This window comes from Mytilus trossulus, chromosome 4, assembly GCF_036588685.1.
Source record: "Mytilus trossulus isolate FHL-02 chromosome 4, PNRI_Mtr1.1.1.hap1, whole genome shotgun sequence".
Taxonomy (NCBI): Eukaryota; Metazoa; Mollusca; class Bivalvia; order Mytilida; family Mytilidae; genus Mytilus; species Mytilus trossulus.
In genome coordinates this window covers 19,994,206-20,013,173 of record NC_086376.1, presented here as the reverse complement: position 1 = coordinate 20,013,173, position 18,968 = coordinate 19,994,206, and the positions used below count along the sequence as shown (strand labels likewise).

The 18,968-nt window shown below is 30.5% G+C and overlaps 1 protein-coding gene across 1 annotated transcript in view; it reads left to right on the top strand.

The window, feature by feature from the left end:
• The first annotated feature begins 1,362 nt into the window (after positions 1 to 1,362).
• Positions 1,363 to 18,968, top strand: part of LOC134714841 (mucosa-associated lymphoid tissue lymphoma translocation protein 1-like) — a 30,835-nt gene continuing 13,229 nt past the window's right edge. Inside the window, exons 1-14 of the mRNA XM_063576473.1 lie at positions 1,363 to 1,529; positions 5,446 to 5,631; positions 6,672 to 6,835; positions 7,494 to 7,677; positions 8,905 to 9,020; positions 9,743 to 9,778; positions 10,434 to 10,591; positions 11,532 to 11,640; positions 12,654 to 12,689; positions 12,975 to 13,103; positions 13,774 to 13,929; positions 16,198 to 16,588; positions 17,193 to 17,288; positions 18,275 to 18,390. Coding sequence (XP_063432543.1) covers positions 5,459 to 5,631; positions 6,672 to 6,835; positions 7,494 to 7,677; positions 8,905 to 9,020; positions 9,743 to 9,778; positions 10,434 to 10,591; positions 11,532 to 11,640; positions 12,654 to 12,689; positions 12,975 to 13,103; positions 13,774 to 13,929; positions 16,198 to 16,588; positions 17,193 to 17,288; positions 18,275 to 18,390 — 1,864 coding nt within the window. The 5' untranslated portion in view covers positions 1,363 to 1,529; positions 5,446 to 5,458. The remainder of the gene's footprint in view (positions 1,530 to 5,445; positions 5,632 to 6,671; positions 6,836 to 7,493; positions 7,678 to 8,904; positions 9,021 to 9,742; positions 9,779 to 10,433; positions 10,592 to 11,531; positions 11,641 to 12,653; positions 12,690 to 12,974; positions 13,104 to 13,773; positions 13,930 to 16,197; positions 16,589 to 17,192; positions 17,289 to 18,274; positions 18,391 to 18,968) is intronic.

The window sequence follows — 18,968 nt, the reverse complement described above, 5'->3', positions numbered from 1 at the left end:
CATACAAAATAGACTTGTGTCACCCAATTTTCAAATTAGGTAACAAAAGTCAAGTCTGTGATACAAAAATTTTGTTAAACTGAACTCATTTTTATTGAACAATCTCACTTTTGTCCGTACAAAATTGAATTTCAAGTACAAAACCACCGTTTTGAAGAGTCCCGTTCGGTGTCCCGTACCATGCGGTCTTCAGCTATGATTAAAACTTTTACCACATATAATCAGCTATAAAAGTCATTGACCATCTCATATATGTCTAGAAATGTGTCCTCACATCAACATATCAGGATTTGTAACTGCTACATGAGAATGGTTACACTGGTGACAACAATAACATTCATCATTTCAAGTTTATTTACATTCTCTTTTTACATACATTATTTTTCTACATATCAGAATATAAAAAAAATTATAGAAACCTTACAAATTCTGCATAAGTATTACTTTTATTTACTGACTTTGTGAATTTAATGTACAAGTAGACATAGGGTAGCTTAATATTCCATTGAGTCAATTGGAATTAGACTAGAAAAAGTAAGATTTTCAGGAATCTACAGGGATGTTATTTAAAAAAAAAATAAATGGCAGAACTAATGAATTTCGGTAGAATTATGTTCGAATACCAAAGATAATATAGTTGCAAAAATAAGAACATGGATCAGACTAATATATGTACAAATCTTGAACAAGCGAAGCGTTGATACAGAATCGAAATGTATATCAATCACTAGGTAAGAGTAGAAAGGCAAAAGATATTTAAAAAAAAGATATCCAAACTCATCATTGGCAACCACTGATAGATACATAGTAGTTTTCCCTTACTATCTCGGACAGGATTTCTTTGTTTGAACAAGGATTTGTATAGTTCTAACTACAAATCCTTGGTTTGAATAAATTTGATGAATATTTAACTTTGGTATATTTCCTTATTTCAAATTCGACGGATATTAACTATCCACAGGCACTTGTCTCAATTTTTTTCCCCCCTTTAAACCTTAATATAACAATATAATATATATTAAGGTATATAGGAATCATATAGGAATATTTTTTTTGAGACAAGTGCCTGCCCTAACTATCCTAGGCTTCCATTCCTGGAAACATTTGAAAATGCCTATACCATATCAGGAATATGACAGTTCTTGTCCATTCGTTTTTGATGTGTTTTGTTATTTGATTTTGCCATGTGATTATGGACTTTCCGAATAGATTTTCCTCTATTGGTGCAGTATTTTTGCGATTTTACTTATTATCGGTAAACAGTATACTCAAATTGTAGAGTACTTTGATTATCTTTAAATTTGATTGGCGTTTCTACTTTGATTTTGGACTTCCGGGTTTCCTTTTTGATATTTACACTACTTCCGGGAAAACAATAACATGATTTTTGTCCAACAAAATGCACAAGCAAAAGCAAGCTGTTAATAGCATAAAGCCACCGAAGTTACAGATTTTTTCTCTTGATATGTAAATGAAGATTACAACTTTATTCATTTATAGAGAAAACAACGACTGTCACCTTATATAGTGTAAGAAAAAAGGTTTTCCAAGAAAAAATTACCGGGGAATTTTTTACAATGGGTTCAAATAGAATATTTTGATTTATTTTGTACATGTGACGATGTGTTCGATTAAGATTGTTTCGTTTGTCAAATACTACTTTATCAATTAATAAAGATGTTCAAGTTTACACAAAAGTATCATTTATATTAGAAATGCTCCTGACACCATCACTCAGGCTTCAGGACCGAAGTTGGCAAAACTGAAAAGATGATGTGTTATTATTCACCTTATCGCTATCCCCACTTGCGTCATATATTTTCTGTTATGGCGTAAAAAAATATTAGGGAAACGTTTTTGATATCCAGTAAAGGCAGAAAAATAGTCTGTCTGGGATCCGTACAAAAAACAACACATTACTCAGGTTGAGCAGGTACAGCGTAAGGCAGCCAGGTTTGTCTTCAATGATTATAAAGACAGATCGCCTGGAGCAATTTCATATTTAATAAAATCATTGGAATGGGAAAATTTAGAACTAAGAAGGAAAAAGGCTAGATTAACTATGTTGTATAAAATAAATTGGGGGTTAGTTGAAGTTCCTAAGGACAACTTACATTTGTAACAATATCTGATAGACGCACTAGGGGGAAACATAAATTTAGGCAAATATCAACAAATAAAGATTTCTATAAATTTTCATTTTATCCTTGCACTATTTCGGACTGGAACTCACTACCTGAAGCAATAGGTATGTCTGACACCCTGGAATCCTTCAAAAGTGGCATATCCACTCTAACATTTGAAGGATTCACAGCAACTTATTAAACTTTATAGCCACTGTACATAATGTATATATGTTATTGATAACGATTATTCTTTGTCATATTATTTTTAAATTAAGTCCATATGTACATAGCACACGAGTTCCGGGAAGTTTTACACTCCTACCAAGGAGTCTACTCCCGTATTTGGAAGAAGAAGAAGAAGGTGTATGAGACAACTCTCCACAATTGAATGACCCAAAAAATTTACAGCTACAGGTTGCTATAACGCCTTCATCAATGAGCAAAGTTCCTACTCTACATGGTCAGCTATAAAAGGCCCTGAATTGACAAATAAATCAATTCAAACTAGAAAATTAAGGGCCTAATTCATATTTAAAAACAATTAAAGTCATAAGAAACGAGTGACCGGTGAAAAATAATGTTCTTCCAATTCTTGAACCAATGCATACAAACATCCTAAACTTAGTCTTCTGTGCATGAATTTTTCATTTTTTCCATGTAAATTTCGTATAATCGTCAATTTTTTTTTCCATTGAAGTTTAACGATTGTCACCTGTTCGTCAACAATCGACAAAAAATCAACACAAAAGCATGGAAATTGAGCACGTGTTTAACATGTAAATTCAGATAATAGTTTATTTTAAGGAGATCCATGCGTATTGCGATCACCGGATTTTTACGAGATGGGTCACACTGACACATGATTGAGGTCACTTTACATACAGAAAATACAATGAAATATGTCTGGGAAAAGCTGTCTGGAAGGAAGCAATTAAAATAAAGTAAACTTCTTCTAAATATGAATAAAATAAAGAATTTTCTTTAGAAAAAAGTATATATATGTACATAAGTTTTATAATGAAAATTATCCATTGAGGTTTAAATAAAACATATGCATTATTTTCTTTAATTTGAGGTTTCTTATGACTTTAACATCAACCAATGTGTAACAAATTAAATAAAAAAGGACCACCACTCAATTACAGGCTCCTGACTTGGGACAAGCACATATATACATTATTATAATGTGTCAGGGTTAAAAATGTAAGAGAGATCCCAACCCTTCCCCTAACCTGGGACAGTGATGTAACAGTACAAAATAAGAACAAACTATTAAAATCAGTTGAAAAGCCTTAACTCATCAGATGGGAAAGCATGTATTTTAGAATCCATTACTCGATCACAGTATGTCAGTCATGTCAGTACTCAGAATTCTCAAAAAAATTATCACTTTTCCTTGAAAACCCTTTTACATAGTTTAATGAAATATATATGTACTTAATTTTATGCCGCTTTAATTTACTCAAGTAAAAAACAATTTAATTCTAAATGTTTGTGCCTTGTAATATGTATGCAAGTCTCAGTATACTGGTCCAGTACCATTTGCGGTAAGAATTTCACAGTTTTCCTTAATAACTTTTGTGAGTAAAAAAAAATGTGAATATAAATCGTCCTGAAATATTTAAACATGGGTCTTTCTTTTTATTATAACTACATCATGTACATCCAGGGACGGATCCAGCCATTTTAAAAAAAAAGGGGGGGGGGGGGGGGGGGGGGTTCCCAACCCAGGACAAATAGGGGGTTCCAACTATATGTCCCAATTCAAATGCATTGATGGTAAAAAAAACACTTTTAGTTTCAACAACTTAATTCAATGAAACAAAATTGAGTTTCAACAACTTAATGTAATGAAACAACTTTAGTTTCAACAACTCAATGTAATGAAACAACTTGAGTTTCAACAGCTTATTGTAATGAACCAACTTTAGTTTCAACAACTTAATGTAATGAAACTAATACAGATCAAGTTTGAATTTTGATGGTGTCACTTTTACTGTTCCTTCTAGCTATAGAGGTATTTTCCTTTATAAATTTAAAAAATGCCTAATTTTTTGTTTCCATTCTCTTACTTAAGTTAGTCTCAACCAAATATTTTGAAACTTATACATACATTACATAATGCTTATTATAGTGCTACAAAACTCAAATCAAGTAGCGTCACTTTTACATGTACCATTCTTCAGTTGAATGCAGTACAGAAAGTCACAGGACAAAAGTCGCAGGACAAAAAGTCACAATTCAGTTTTGAGATTATTTTCCTTTGAACAAGAAAACACTTATTTTTTTTATTTTATTTTTTATATATGAAGCAACTTTGTAATAAAAATGTATTCAATATACATGATAAATATAAAAAAATGATCAAATAATTGTAATCAGGTAATGAAAACAAAATGTCATTTTGCAGATAGACAGTTCCTTTGCATGATTAAAATTTTATACAGTTTCATTAATCATTGTTAATCATGGTTTTTGTTCAATTTCCTTAACTTAAAAATAAATATAATGTTATAAATAGAAAATATTTAAACATATTTAAACAATTGTCAAAATTTTGTTTTGTCCTGTGACTTTTTTTCCTCATCAAATTTGTGACATTACATGATTGTTTGTCCTGTGACTTTCTGTCCGTTTACCTCTGCAGTTATGTCCCTTTATATAAACTTTACAAATATAATAAATATAATCAGGAGCATCATCTGTGTCCCTTTATAACTTTATAAATATAATCAGGGGCATCATCTATGTCCCTTTATAACTTTATAAATATAATTAGGGGCATCATCTGTGTCCCTTTATAACTTTATAAATATAATCAGGGGCATCATCTGTGTCCCTTTATAACTTTATAAATATAATCAGGGGCATCATCTGTGTCCCATTGACATGATGGACACATTCCTGATTTATTTTTCAACAGTTTTATTACAATTTAACAAAATTGTAAAGAAATTGTTGAAGAAAAAAACCATACAAACTAAAGGTAATCAAGATCATTGCAGTATAACATTTTTTTTTCTGTAAAATTTACCTCTCTCATATCTTTAGTCTATACATGTACAAGGTTGTGAGTTCCAATCCCATCATGACAGGTGTGTCAACTCTTATATTAGCTGACTAGGAATGTTAGTTCTCTATCTAAAGGTTGGGGGTTCTCTACAGGCTTTCTCCATGAATAAAGATTGACCAACACAAATGAACCTAAATGTTGAAGGTGGTGTTAAACACCAATCATTCAATTAATCTTATATATAATTTCAATATAGAAACAATGAGAAAAAGTTATACTGTACTAAAATTATGCTCTATTTTTCAGTTATGCTTGATTTATGATGAATCGTGAGCATTGTAGACGACTACATGTCGACCCAGATACCAATATTGGTGATTTATCAAGTAGATTTATGCTCAAATTACGTGATGATCTAGATTCTAACCCAGAAACATGTAACTGGAGAGCATTGTTAGATAAGGCAGCTGATAATCCAAATTATAGATTTAGGTAAAAATTGTATATATATATAGTCAATGTGATGGTCCTGTGGAATATATACATTGTAGGTAAATAAAGGCAAATGGCTCCTATCATCTTGGATTTTTCACACTCGGTTCATTTGAAACAACTCATAGATTTGTGAAATTTGTTTATTTAAGGAATGACTAATATTTTTTCTGTCTATGAAGAAATAACATAATAAATTTGGTGAATACTGAATAACATGCGTAGCTGGTTATTTAACAGTGTGCACCACATTTTTTATGCTATTTCGAATAGACAGAAAAAATATTACAGTCATTTCTTATAATTTAATTCTAAATTCCATTTTAAACTATAGAAAACCATGAAAAAACATTGATGACATCACGGTCACATGACTGATTTACATGTATGTCTATGGGCTGATATCAGAATAACGTCAGCCAATCAGAAGACGTGTTACATCCCAAATTAAATTATTGCTGAATATCATAAAATGATCTTTAGATTAACAGTTCACATACATGTTGCAATAGGATTTGATAAGCTGTAGTTTCTTGTTTAATTTTTTTTTAAAAATACAATCATTATGAAGAGATTTTCAATCCAAAAGATAGATCTACCTTATAACATGTATAACAAACAGTGATTGATGTGTAAAAAAAATCATCTTCAACAATAGGCAAAACTTTACTCAAATGCAAAGTTTTCTGTTTTTTTTTTGTAAAATAAATACATGGAAAGATATGTCCTAACTATAATAGAAAAAAATAATAATATTGATCTTCAACAATGAAAGCCATGTAAAGTTACAAATAAATATAAAAATCTATCAAAATTATATAATTAACATCCAAACATCAAACTTATCATTATAAGAATACAAAACATGAAAATTATCACAATTATGATACATTGGAATGAGTGTACAAAACATATAAAAAATCAGAAAAAATATACAAAACTTCTATGACAACCATTAATCTACACCATACACATATAGTCATAGGTATTTACAATGTCTGAAATTGAATTATTTGAGTAGCCCTATTTTCTTCAAACAGTAGTGCAGATGTAGAGAGAAAGTTTGGAAGCCAAGTTTATAATGGTAGTCCTAGTAATAAGATGTTATGGGAACTTGGATCCATGGGAATGACTGCTGCTGAGCTGGTTGACTGTCTAGATAAGTTAAAATTGGAAAGTATTCTTATGGATATAAAGAAATATGGTAAGTTAAGACTAATTATATTGTATTAAATTCTAAATTACTGTGATTTTTTTTTGTTAATGTGAATAACATAGTGGCTAGGTAAAAATCGCAATACTAAGAACTCACATTGTGTGATATCTTTTTAAATATACATATAATTGCATGGGGATTTTCCTCAAAATCCAATAAATCATAATAATCTGGCATTCTGTCCATTTAAAAAAAAATAATAATATCTTTTTAATTAACAGTTTACAGTTCCTGTTATAATACTTTTCTATCTTTTATGGTTATTTTTCCATTTTAGACCCTTATATGTTGATATTTGACTCCTTACATTTTTTGCTGATTAACTAGTAGCAGATGAGGATAGTTCCACAAAAGCAGTTGTTTAGGTCACTTAAAAATATAATTACCATATATTTATATCATAAATTAGGGCAATCTATGTAAGAATAATAAGAGATATTATATTTACTAATATTACTGTAGACTCATTTATTTCGGTGAGTTCCAATTTTCCTGGATTGAAGAAAACTTTTATTTTAGTGGATATTTGATTTCATTGTTTTGTTAATCAATCAAATTCATTGTTTATCTTAACCCTCAGAAATTAGTGTTCCACAAATATGAATTGACAGTACATTTGCATTGCATTAATTACGTTCAATTTCAGAGCCAATTGTAATTATTAATCAACCAGCTGAAAGAAAAACTGTAAATAAAGGAGAAGTTTTAGAACTAGAAGTCAAAGCTATAGGTTTCCCTTATCCTCGTTACCAGTGGTTCAAAGAGAATCAAAAAGACTGGGATATCTTAGATAAAGAAAAAAGCAGCATACTCAGAATTAGAAATGTCAGGTATGATAAACAAAGTTATAGATTAATATTTGAAGAATTCAAATATAGAAAAATATTCACTAGTGACCATACTATTGGGCACATTTAATCACAAATTACCCTACTGTACAGTTTACATTTGTTAAATAGTCAAACAATTCATGTTCATATAAAACTCTAAGCAGTTATACATATTTGCAACATATAGGCATACATGTGTACACAGTACAATATGTAGTATATAAACTGTGCTAATACTAGGGGATGTTTAATAGTTTAATGACCTAAAATATCCATGAGGATCCTGCACAGTCAGTAGTATTGCAAAGATAAATAAAGTTATAGATGTGAACAACATATACATGTGCCCAAATTTAGTTATTCATGTGTCAACATAACAGTTTATAGTAATTCATTTGTACAACATAACAACAAATAGTTATACATGTGTACACCACATGGGAAGACATGTATACAATATACATTTATACTTGTTTAAAATATAAAGTTATGCATGCCACCAACACAAAATGATATTGTTAATCCTTTACAGTACATCAGATGCTGGTGTGTATTGTTGTCGACTACACATACATACATACATTTATACTTGTGTACAACATAAAGTTATGCATGCCACCAACGTAAAATGATATTGTTAATCCTTTACAGTATGTCGGATGCAGGTGTGTATTGTTGTCGACTACACATACATACATACATTTATACTTGTGTACAACATAAAATGATATTGTTAATCCTTTACAGTACGTCAGATGCAGGTGTGTATTGTTGTCGACTACACATACATACATACATTTATACTTGTGTACAACATAAAATGATATTGTTTATCCTTTACAGTATGTCAGATGCAGGTGTGTATTGTTGTCAACTACACATGCATACATACATTTATACTTGTGTACAACATAAAATGATATTGTTAATCCTTTACAGTACATCAGATGTAGGTGTGTATTGTTGTCGACTACACATACATACATACATTTATACTTGTGTACAACATAAAATGATATTGTTAATCCTTTACAGTACGTCAGATGCAGGTGTGTATTGTTGTCGACTACACATACATACATACATTTATACTTGTGTACAACATAAAATGATATTGTTTATCCTTTACAATATGTCAGATGCTGGTGTGTATTGTTGTCGACTACACATACATACATACATTTATACTTGTGTACAACATAAAATGATATTGTTTATCTTTTACAGTATGTCAGATGCAGGTGTGTATTGTTGTCGACTACACAATGGGGATATTAACTCACAAGTAGAGTTTACAGATCAGTCTACAGTTGTGGTAGAGATGAGTAAGGACCCTGGGGCATGTATGTATAACTTATATTTACTTCATTACAAAATAAAATATATTTCTTCAATATGTGTGACCCTCTTTTAAACTTTGGAGGAATTTGATTTTAAAGCTTTATACCATAATGGTATATGATTTATTGATTGGTGTTGAACACCACTTTCAGTACTATTAGTAAGTTTTGTGGCAGTCACTTTATATTACTTATTATTTGCTATGAAACTGACAACCCTAGTCAATTTAGATATAAGTCAAATACACCTACCACATGCAGGATTTAAACTCACAACTTCATTGTTGACAGGCATGTGATACAGAAAAATAAAACTTGCTTAAAATTTACCAATCTTCAATTTTGAATTCTTAATAACATTATATTGTAAAGAGGAGATGTGTTTTATACAAACGCATAACATCATCAAGATTAAAATGTATACATTACACATGCGTGATTTTTTTTTATTATTACTGTTAGGTCCAATTTGCAGCTGGTGACTCTAAATTTAGGATGGTACCATTCTTTAGCTTACTGGTGTGTTACGTTTTAACTGTAAATTTCCAATAGTGCATGTGAGTGAACAAAATTCTAGGTTGATATTTTAACACAATAAGTGCTGGTGTATTAAGAATAGGACAATATTTACAAGTAAAATTAACTTGATCAAAGTTTCTGAATGTACAGAAATTTTAAATTTTTAACATATAAAACTGGATAACTATCATGTTTATTGATTACAGATAAAGATACCTTTGACGATAGACCATCTAGATATGGTAAGATTTGAATATTTATAATAATTTCTACTTCACATATGCATACCTGCAACTTTTCAAAATGCCCATGGGGGTTTTACGTGAAAGATGGTTTTTATAGTCCTACAAAACCTTCAAGGGGGCCTTCAAATATATTATGATGTGTTTTTTTGGCTTCTGCGTGCTTTAACAAGCTCATAGCCATTGTTAAATTAATTGTTTTCTTTAAAATAATGGACAAAATAGCTCTTACAAAATTTCCATTTGGGAGCCTCCATGGGGGAAATCCCCTGCAAATAGTGACAGTTGGCGGGTATGCATATGATGCTATCACAGATAACATGTGGGCAATATCAGATCAATTTATATTATCAGTTACAAGAAACCTTTGAAACAGCAAAAAATTACATGTCAACAACAGAACCAAGCTGCTATCACCTTTGCTTTGAATATCAAAATATTTTTTGGTGTTTTGATTATTTTGTATGTGTAAATTAAAGTTTACATTTATATTTGTTCAATTTGAGGATTATATTTTAGGATAAGCATGATTAGGACAAGTGTTAGAGTTGGAGTAAGTTGAAGTATAATTTATAGGAGGTGAGTGCCAAGAGAAAAAAAAGGCTAGAAAAAGCATGATTCTATATTTATATATATTTAAATGTTTTGTTTACAGATTTGATTCCATCATTTGAAGTACAACCTAAGAATGTCACTGTACAGATTTGTGATGGTTTTATTCTAGAATGTAGAGTTCTTAGTAAATATCCTGTTATCTATGATTGGTATAAAAACCATGAGATAATTAAAAGATCTGATCAGCCATTTTATGAGGTAATTTATTTGTAAACACTTCAGAAATTAATAAATTTAGACTGAAAAATATAGTATGACAAACATAAAAAATAAATGTGAAAATTCATAATAAACAGCACCTGGTGATAATTCTTAGCCTTTTAAAAAAAGGGAAAAAGTAATTTTAATACAGAAAAACTGCTCACTGCACAGTATTAGATAAAATACAACAAAAATCTCTGAAATACTTTCTGACCACTTTTTAACATTATTTTGTTTTCCTGCCAAAATATAATTCATACAAGAAGGAAGTGCACAGACAAATATTAAGAATCGTTCCAGTAATGATGAGATTAGATACAAAATTTAGTCAACAGAACAGCTCTGAGTTATATAAGATTGAGAATGAAAAGGGGAGTATGTTGAGGAGACAACTACTGACCAAAGAGTAGAAAAAGGCTATAGACCACCAATGGCTTCAGCTGGCCTCTTAATAAAAATGTGTACTAGTACAGTGAAAATGGACATCTTTAAAAATTTTCAAAACATATAAAAACTAAAAACTGCTGTTGTTTTTTCTATGATCGGGTTGTTGTCTCTTTGACACATTCCCCATTTCCATTCTCAATTTTAAAATTAAAGAATTTGCATTTTTTTTCTCAATTTAAAAAAAGCAGCTTTTTATACATAAAAATGTGATTTTAAAAATAAACCACTGCTGGATGTGAAAAAAAATAATCAGTAAGTGTTTTTTGAAGTTTTTTAAAGTGTATGAAACTTGGTGAAATTCAAAAGCTGTTGTCAAGTTTTACTCAAGAGTTGTATCATGTGTATTGCACTTAATTATCATTGCCAAAAATTAAACAGGAATATAAATTGCTGAGAAAGTGTACATGAAGTATAATAGCAACTTTTATTCTAATATTTTTTTTATCACATATTACAACAATTGATAAAATGATGAATGTGTCTGCTCTAGGTGAAAGCTGCATATAAAGCAGACATGGGAACATATGAATGCCGAGCCAGAAACCAGTTAGGGGAAACAATGAGTGATGTAGTAAAAGTTACAGTTATGTTGGGTAAAAGTAAGTTGTATAGTATGTTTTCCAATATTAAAAAGATATGAAAATGCTGATACATCATGTGTACACAAGAAAAATTATTACTGGTATTCAGAATGTTCCTATTAAAAAAAAAGATTAATTGTGAATATTTATTTGTAATTCTAATATGACCTGCTTCATTTGCTTTGTGAATAAACCCATGTTCTAAATTTAATAAAAATTGATTGCACATGTGTCTATTTACTACTGAAAGAATAATGAATTTGATCAAATTGGCATGCATTTAATATATTTTATTAACTTAAAGCACTTCAGAACTCTTAAATGATGCTCATGTTGTTACTAATTCATTCATTATGACTGTTACGTGTTGCAATTTGAAATTGACATATTTGACCTAGATAAGACAACCGTTCATGCTGGCTTTTCAAAACTCCTCTCTCTGAAAAATCACATTGCCAGTCATTTGCTTGTTTAAAAACAAAAAAGGGAGGTTCATGGCAGAGCCTACACAAACGAACTGCACTTGGGACATAGAAATTACCTAAATTGTCCGTAGTCCAAATCAAAATATAGTAACATTGTTGTTTCTGACATAAATCACACTAAAGAAAAACAAGGTTAAAATTATGGATTGGAATATTTCATTCACATGTCAAAATGTAAAATCCAGTGGGGAATTGTATTGTTTGTGCATTAGATGATAACCATGTTATACAATTCATGGAATATACATTGATAATACTTTTGTTAATCCAATCATAATGATATGATGTTAAGTTTTGAAAATATTACCCAGAATGCTTTAGATGTAGATTTTTTCTCTTTGTAGTTTGCATAAGGTTTGATGAAAGTATTGACATCAATAAAAGCACAGCACTAAATAGCTAAAAATAAAAGAAAGAAATTTAGAAACCTAGTTAGATTTGAGGAGACAAGTGTCCTTTGAAAATAACTACTTTATGGTAACATTTCATAATAGCTGTATCTGATGAAAACTTCATTTGTATAACAAATATATTTATTATTTTCAGCTGAAGAGCCATTGGTCGACCCTGTAGGACCAACAGGTCAGTATATGAATATTATTGTAAATTCAGATTTTTTGAGAAATACAGTTGGGTATATACAACTTACATTCTTTATTCTTGTGATGATAAAAACCAATCAATGATTACAATAATAGATGCATATGGTAATTTCTGAAGTAACAATAGAAAATCTTTCACTGATTTGTTTACACATGTGTTACCAGTAATGACTCATTTGTATACCCACTGCTTTACCATACTTCTAAAAATAACTAAATCAACATAACAAATTATGTCTATGATGTTTTTGTTTCTTTTTTATAGAGATAGAGATTATATCCAATCCTAAAACAGTGATTATAGAGTTTGGTGGGGATTGTTTATTTAGTTGTGAAGCCAGATGTAGCATACCTCTAGTATACCAGTGGTTAAAAGATGGTGTTCCTATTGAGGGTAGGTTTTACTAAATCTTGTGTACTTCTTCTGCTTACATGATTGGTTAAATGATGGTGTTCTTATTTAACGTAAGATAATAAGATGTAAAGCCAAATGTAGAACATCTTGGGTCATTATTCACATCACACTGTACTGAACAAAGTATGATATGAATAAGTGAAAATGCACCATATTTTTAGTTTCCAAATTATACATGTACCTTTAGAACCATTTATCCAACCTTCACCTAACACCAGACCACTATTGTTTTTTAATGCCCCATTTGTTGGCGTAATGTTTTTGTCGGTCCATCCACTTCTTGTTAAAAGTTTTTGGTCCTACAGGTGAAATTTTTAGTGAAGGTAGTTTTTGATAATTTTGAAGTCCAATCAACTTAAAACTTAGTACACAAGTTCCCCTAGATATTAATTTTCTACCGGGTAATTTTATTACCAAATTAGAATTTTGAACCTAACTTCACGCTCCACTGAACATAGAGAACGGACACATTCTTGTTCGTCAGTAGGTCAAAGGTCAAGGTTGCGGATCCCATCACAGTCATCACCAAACCAAAAGCTAGGTAAAACAAATTTTAAATGATGAAAAAAATGACTGTCTTTCAATACAATCCATAAAGTTCATATCTAGTCTTATACTCTTATGCTGCATCTGTTTGTTTTCTATTCAGGTGAAATAAAACCTTCTTTAGTATTGAAGAAAATACAGAATTATGACCACCAGGGGTTGTACACATGCATGGTTTCAATACCAGGAACAAAAAATATCAGATTGTCATACCCTGCCAGTCTATCTATAAAGACCAATGATAAACCAGAGTTCAATCGTAAGTACCCTAGACAATAAAACATCGTACATTTAATTGTTAGAAATACAGAGCTAGCTGGGCATTTTTGGCCTTAAATAAGACTTTCTCATGCAATCACTATAACACATACTTAGACAATATACGTATAGTGTCTTGAAATATGAAATTTATTTGTATGAGGCTTAGAAACGGGAAAATGCGAGGTTCTACCGAGCATTTTCCCGTTTCGTGCCGAATACAAATAAATTTCATATTTCAAGACACTATACGTATATTGTTTTTATACTGAAATCGAAAAAAAAAAAAAGTGTTTGGAATTTCCCTCTTGGGGTACCATTTTGGGGTATTCCCCTATGAGCGTAGTCCAGGCGATAAAACATTGACATATTAAGGAATTAGAAAGGGAAAATGAACTTAATTAATAACATTTGATAATCATGGTATATAAATAACCAATTTGAAGACATGAAAGTTTAAATTCATAAAAGTTTGACCATTGTTACTTTACGTTGCCATGGTCATGACGTGTCGTTGTTGATGAAATACAATAAGGAGGCGGGGCTTATAGGTTAGTTGGGGTCATTGACGTATAAAGCTAACGTTTATACGTATAGCTTTATCTGTATAGTAAAATAGCTGATTGCAGTATAAATGTTTATTGACTTCCATCATTTATCAAACTACCCAGGTCAACCAACAAAACTGACACAGAAAAATTTCCTTGGTTTTAGCAGGCAAATTTTTTGTGGCAATGGTTGTGAACAATTTATATGTATTTGCAGGTAGACATCTCTATAATTACAACTCAACCTTATCCCTTTGGGAAAAACACATAGTTATCTCCCCTTCAGTTAATATACTAACTGGAATATACCAGTACACAATAATGATAATACAGTACAGTAAAACGTATTTATAAGGACTGAACATTTTATACAAATAAATGATTAGAAAATAAGTGCCAAATTAGGTTATTAGATATGTGCTTTGTAAAATTAAATCACTTAAAAATGACTTTTTCACCAGTCTATTGTAGTACAGGAGATACAAAAATGTAGTTTAGATAGTATATTCATAAGTCATTATAAAATGTGTTGTTCAGAATTCACTATTAAGTGATTATCATACGAATGATTAATAATTGAGAGGTGCTGTTTTTTTATTACGTTTTTTACCATTTCCAGAAATAAAAAGACCATGATTTTCTATTTATCCTCATGTGATGTGTTTTCGTACGAATAACAATTTTCTCTGCTTACATTTTTCACTGTTGAGTTTTTATTCACGTGTTTACTCAAATTTAAAAAGCATGTTCTTTCGAATGTTTTTAGGTATGTAGATTTTTTTCAAGGCTTACTAATTAAGATATTTTACTTTTCCCATTCTTTTGCGATTTTCTTATTTAAAAAAAATGTCGTCATATGTTTTTGTATAAAGTAAGAACTAGATCAGTACAGTGGCATGAAATGACGATGAAATCTGGAAATGATTATTTTCTAAAGTCGGGGTTCTGGTAATTGCTTGAATCATATAAAAAAAGTTATTTAATTCTTTTCAGTACTAAAACTAACTGGTAAATAGTTTTTGTTTGATGTTTCATGTACTGAAATTGTAATATTGTGATTTTTTTCTGATTGGCACTCGGTTTCTGCAAAAGACATTATTCTTATGAATTTAAAATGCAGTTTTCAAAATTTGTGATTAAATATAAAAAGCTAAGACTGTTTTCATCTTTATGTATTGAGGATGTATAAAAAGAATTGTTAATAGAATATTGAAGGAATGGAGTTTGAACAAACATTTAATATAAGAACCCTATTAATTCTAATTCGCTGGTTTGTAATAAAAACGACCAAAACAACACATGACAGTCACATGTCTTGAAGATCCGGTGTCTGACAGGCATAAGATAGAGCTGTACTTCATGTTACCCTTTAGATTTTTTATCAACAACTATTCTAGTGATGCATATTTTTGACATTAAATAAAAATGGCTAAACAGGTCAGTTTTATTAAATTTGTTCTAACATCTTTTAAAGTGACTTTAAATATGTTTTAAATCTGTCAAGTTGTAGTGTTGATGTTGTTCTAAATATAGAAACCTAAAAACATGTCACAACATAAGCATATTTAACCAATGAAATATGGATAAAACGAAAACATATGACACAACGATACATTTTAAAACGGTTTGGTTACCAAGTTATAGATATTATACTATAACAGAAGAGATATTTTCCCCCTCTATTGATGCAACATTACAACAGAATTTTAAAATATTTTCAGCTAGCGACAAAGTTGCTCTACTTATTGGAAACTTTGACTATAGATGTGAGTCACCATTAAGTGCTCCAAAGTCTGATGTTTACACCATGGCTGAAATATTCAGAAGTTTAGACTTCAAAGTTGTTTCTTTGCTTAATTTAACAAAATTGGAAATGCAGTCTGCCGTTGAGGAATTTGTCAAATTGATAGGTAGTGAGGTATATGCTGTATTTTATTTTTGTGGACATGGTTTTGAGGAGGAAGCTAAATGTTACCTTGTTCCCCCTGATGCTAGACATGGATATACAATAGAAGACTGTGTGTGTGCTGAGGATGTGTTAAGTCAGATGCAGAATTACACAGAAACATCACCAGCTCTGATTGTACTCATACTGGACATCTGTAGAATCAGGTATGTAATCTAAAGAAACTAATAATGTCATTTACAGAAGACATTTTGAAATGATTCCATGGGGTGTTTTGTACAGGGAAACCTGTATACAAAAGGTTACTCTCAGGATCTGAGAAAACTGACCATATAAAAGGTTACTCTCAGGATCTGAGGAAACTGACCATATAAAAGGTTACTCTCAGGATCTGAGGAAACTGACCATATAAAAGGTTACTCTCAGGATCTGAGGAAACTGACCATATAAAAGACGCAAAAAATATCAAAGGGATATTCAAACTCATAAATCGAAAATAAAATGGCAATGTTATGTGAAAAAAAGACCAAACAGTTTTAAACAAATTGAAACACAACTTGGAAATCTAAAGAATGAGCCACATGTGGCACCCATCATTGAAATCTTTATAGCAGATTTGACTCTATATCTCTATTTGTAGTGTTTCATTCTGTGTTTTTACCATTTTGCATTTAGAAGGTTTATTTATATATGTTTTCTGCTCCTTGGTCAGGTTGTTGTCTTTTTGACACATTCACAATGTCCATTCTCAATTTTATAATAATATTTTGAATTATATTTGATTCAATACAGATTTTACTTCATTTTCAGGAATTTGCAACCACCTACAAATCGAGAGCAGGATGCAATGTGTTCTAATCTAAGCAACGTTCCAATGAAAGGCAACACAGTATTTTGCTATGCCACGTAAGATTATTTATTGCGTAGTGTATATGTCATGTAGAAAGAACAAATATATGTAAGATTTAGTTTCTGCTTTTACTATCTGTTTATTATAATATACTTTATGAAGGTTCAATGCAACAAATACAGAATCTTTATCAACATCAATTTTGTGACAACCAGTTTATAGCACATTTTTATGCCCAACCTACGATAGTAGAGGGGCATTATGTTTTCTGGTCTGTCCTTCTGTTCATCTGTCCATCCGTCTGTTCGTCCGTCTGTCCGTCCGTTCGTTCGTCTGTCCCGCTTCAGGTTAAAGTTTTTGGTCGAGATAGTTTTTAATGAAGTTGAAGTCCAATCAACCTGAAACTTAGTATACATGTTCCTGATGATATGATCTTTCTAATTTTAATGAGTTCTGACCCCAATTTGACGGTCCACTGAACATAGAAAATGATAGTGGGAGTGGGGCATTCATGAACTATGGACACATTCTTGTTTATGATTTAATAAAACATACTTTTATACAGGTACAGGAAATAATATACACATTTATTTTCCATAAGTCATTGTCTATCATAATTTATTTGTAGTTAAAATTTTGATTAGATTTCCCTCCATCCTATATATATTTGATTATTTTTCATGCAATTCAATATGTCTATCAAATTAGTTTACCTTGAAGGATACTACAGACATTTAAGTGATTTTTTTGTTCTTTTTGGGCAATGGAAATTAGACTATGTTTATAAAAATGTCATAATGAAAGGATTAGAAATTTTCAGGTTTCAAATTACAAAAAATATTGAACTATTACAAGTCATTTTTAGGTAAAAATATATGATTAAACTGTTATTCTATGTTGATAGTTTTTAGATTAGTTTTTCTATATCATGATATAAATTGAACTTCTGCTGAAGAAATTGATATTCATTGCACCAAATGTTACATGCTGAATTGTCAGGATAATGAGTATTTTAAACTACCCGTATTTATTTTCTTTACAGGAGCAAAGGAATGTATGCCTATGAAGATATTCATAATGGAATATTAGTTAAATATTTGAAGAAATATCTTCCAAAACAGATGAGTGTTTTAGATGTTTTCACAAGTGTACAAGAAGGTACGGTTAAAAGATTGTCAAAGCATTATACTTCAACATGTACATGTCCTTAGAAAGGAAAAGTGTAAAACAGGAAAAAAGTATGGAGAAGGGATTCTAGTGTGACATGTATATTTTTTCTCTATGTTTTGCCATTGATATAAAAAAAAGACGTGGCATGATAGACAAAGCTATAACTCTCTGCCAGAAACCACATGACATAGAAGCTAGCAACTATAGGTCACTATACAGCCTTTAAGTAGCAATTTTACCTGACCATATCGGGAAATAGGTATTTAGTCTGATCGTTACACGTACGTGTGCTTTGTTTAAACCGGTTTTCGATAAAAATATACGAAGAAATGTCAAAATGTTTAGGACTTAATTAAATCCGTATTTCGGTAAGATTGTGCAAGCATACGATTTTTATTGCGTCTTACACTTTGAGAAGCGAATAATCTGTAACTACTTTATTCAAATATTCTGTAAAAACGTGAATTTTGAGCTATGAAAGTCTAGTGGCTAGAAAATTTTTCCTGAGGAAGTTTTAAAAAAGTGCAAAAAAATATTTTTACAGTGGGTTAGCTTTCATTAGTCTT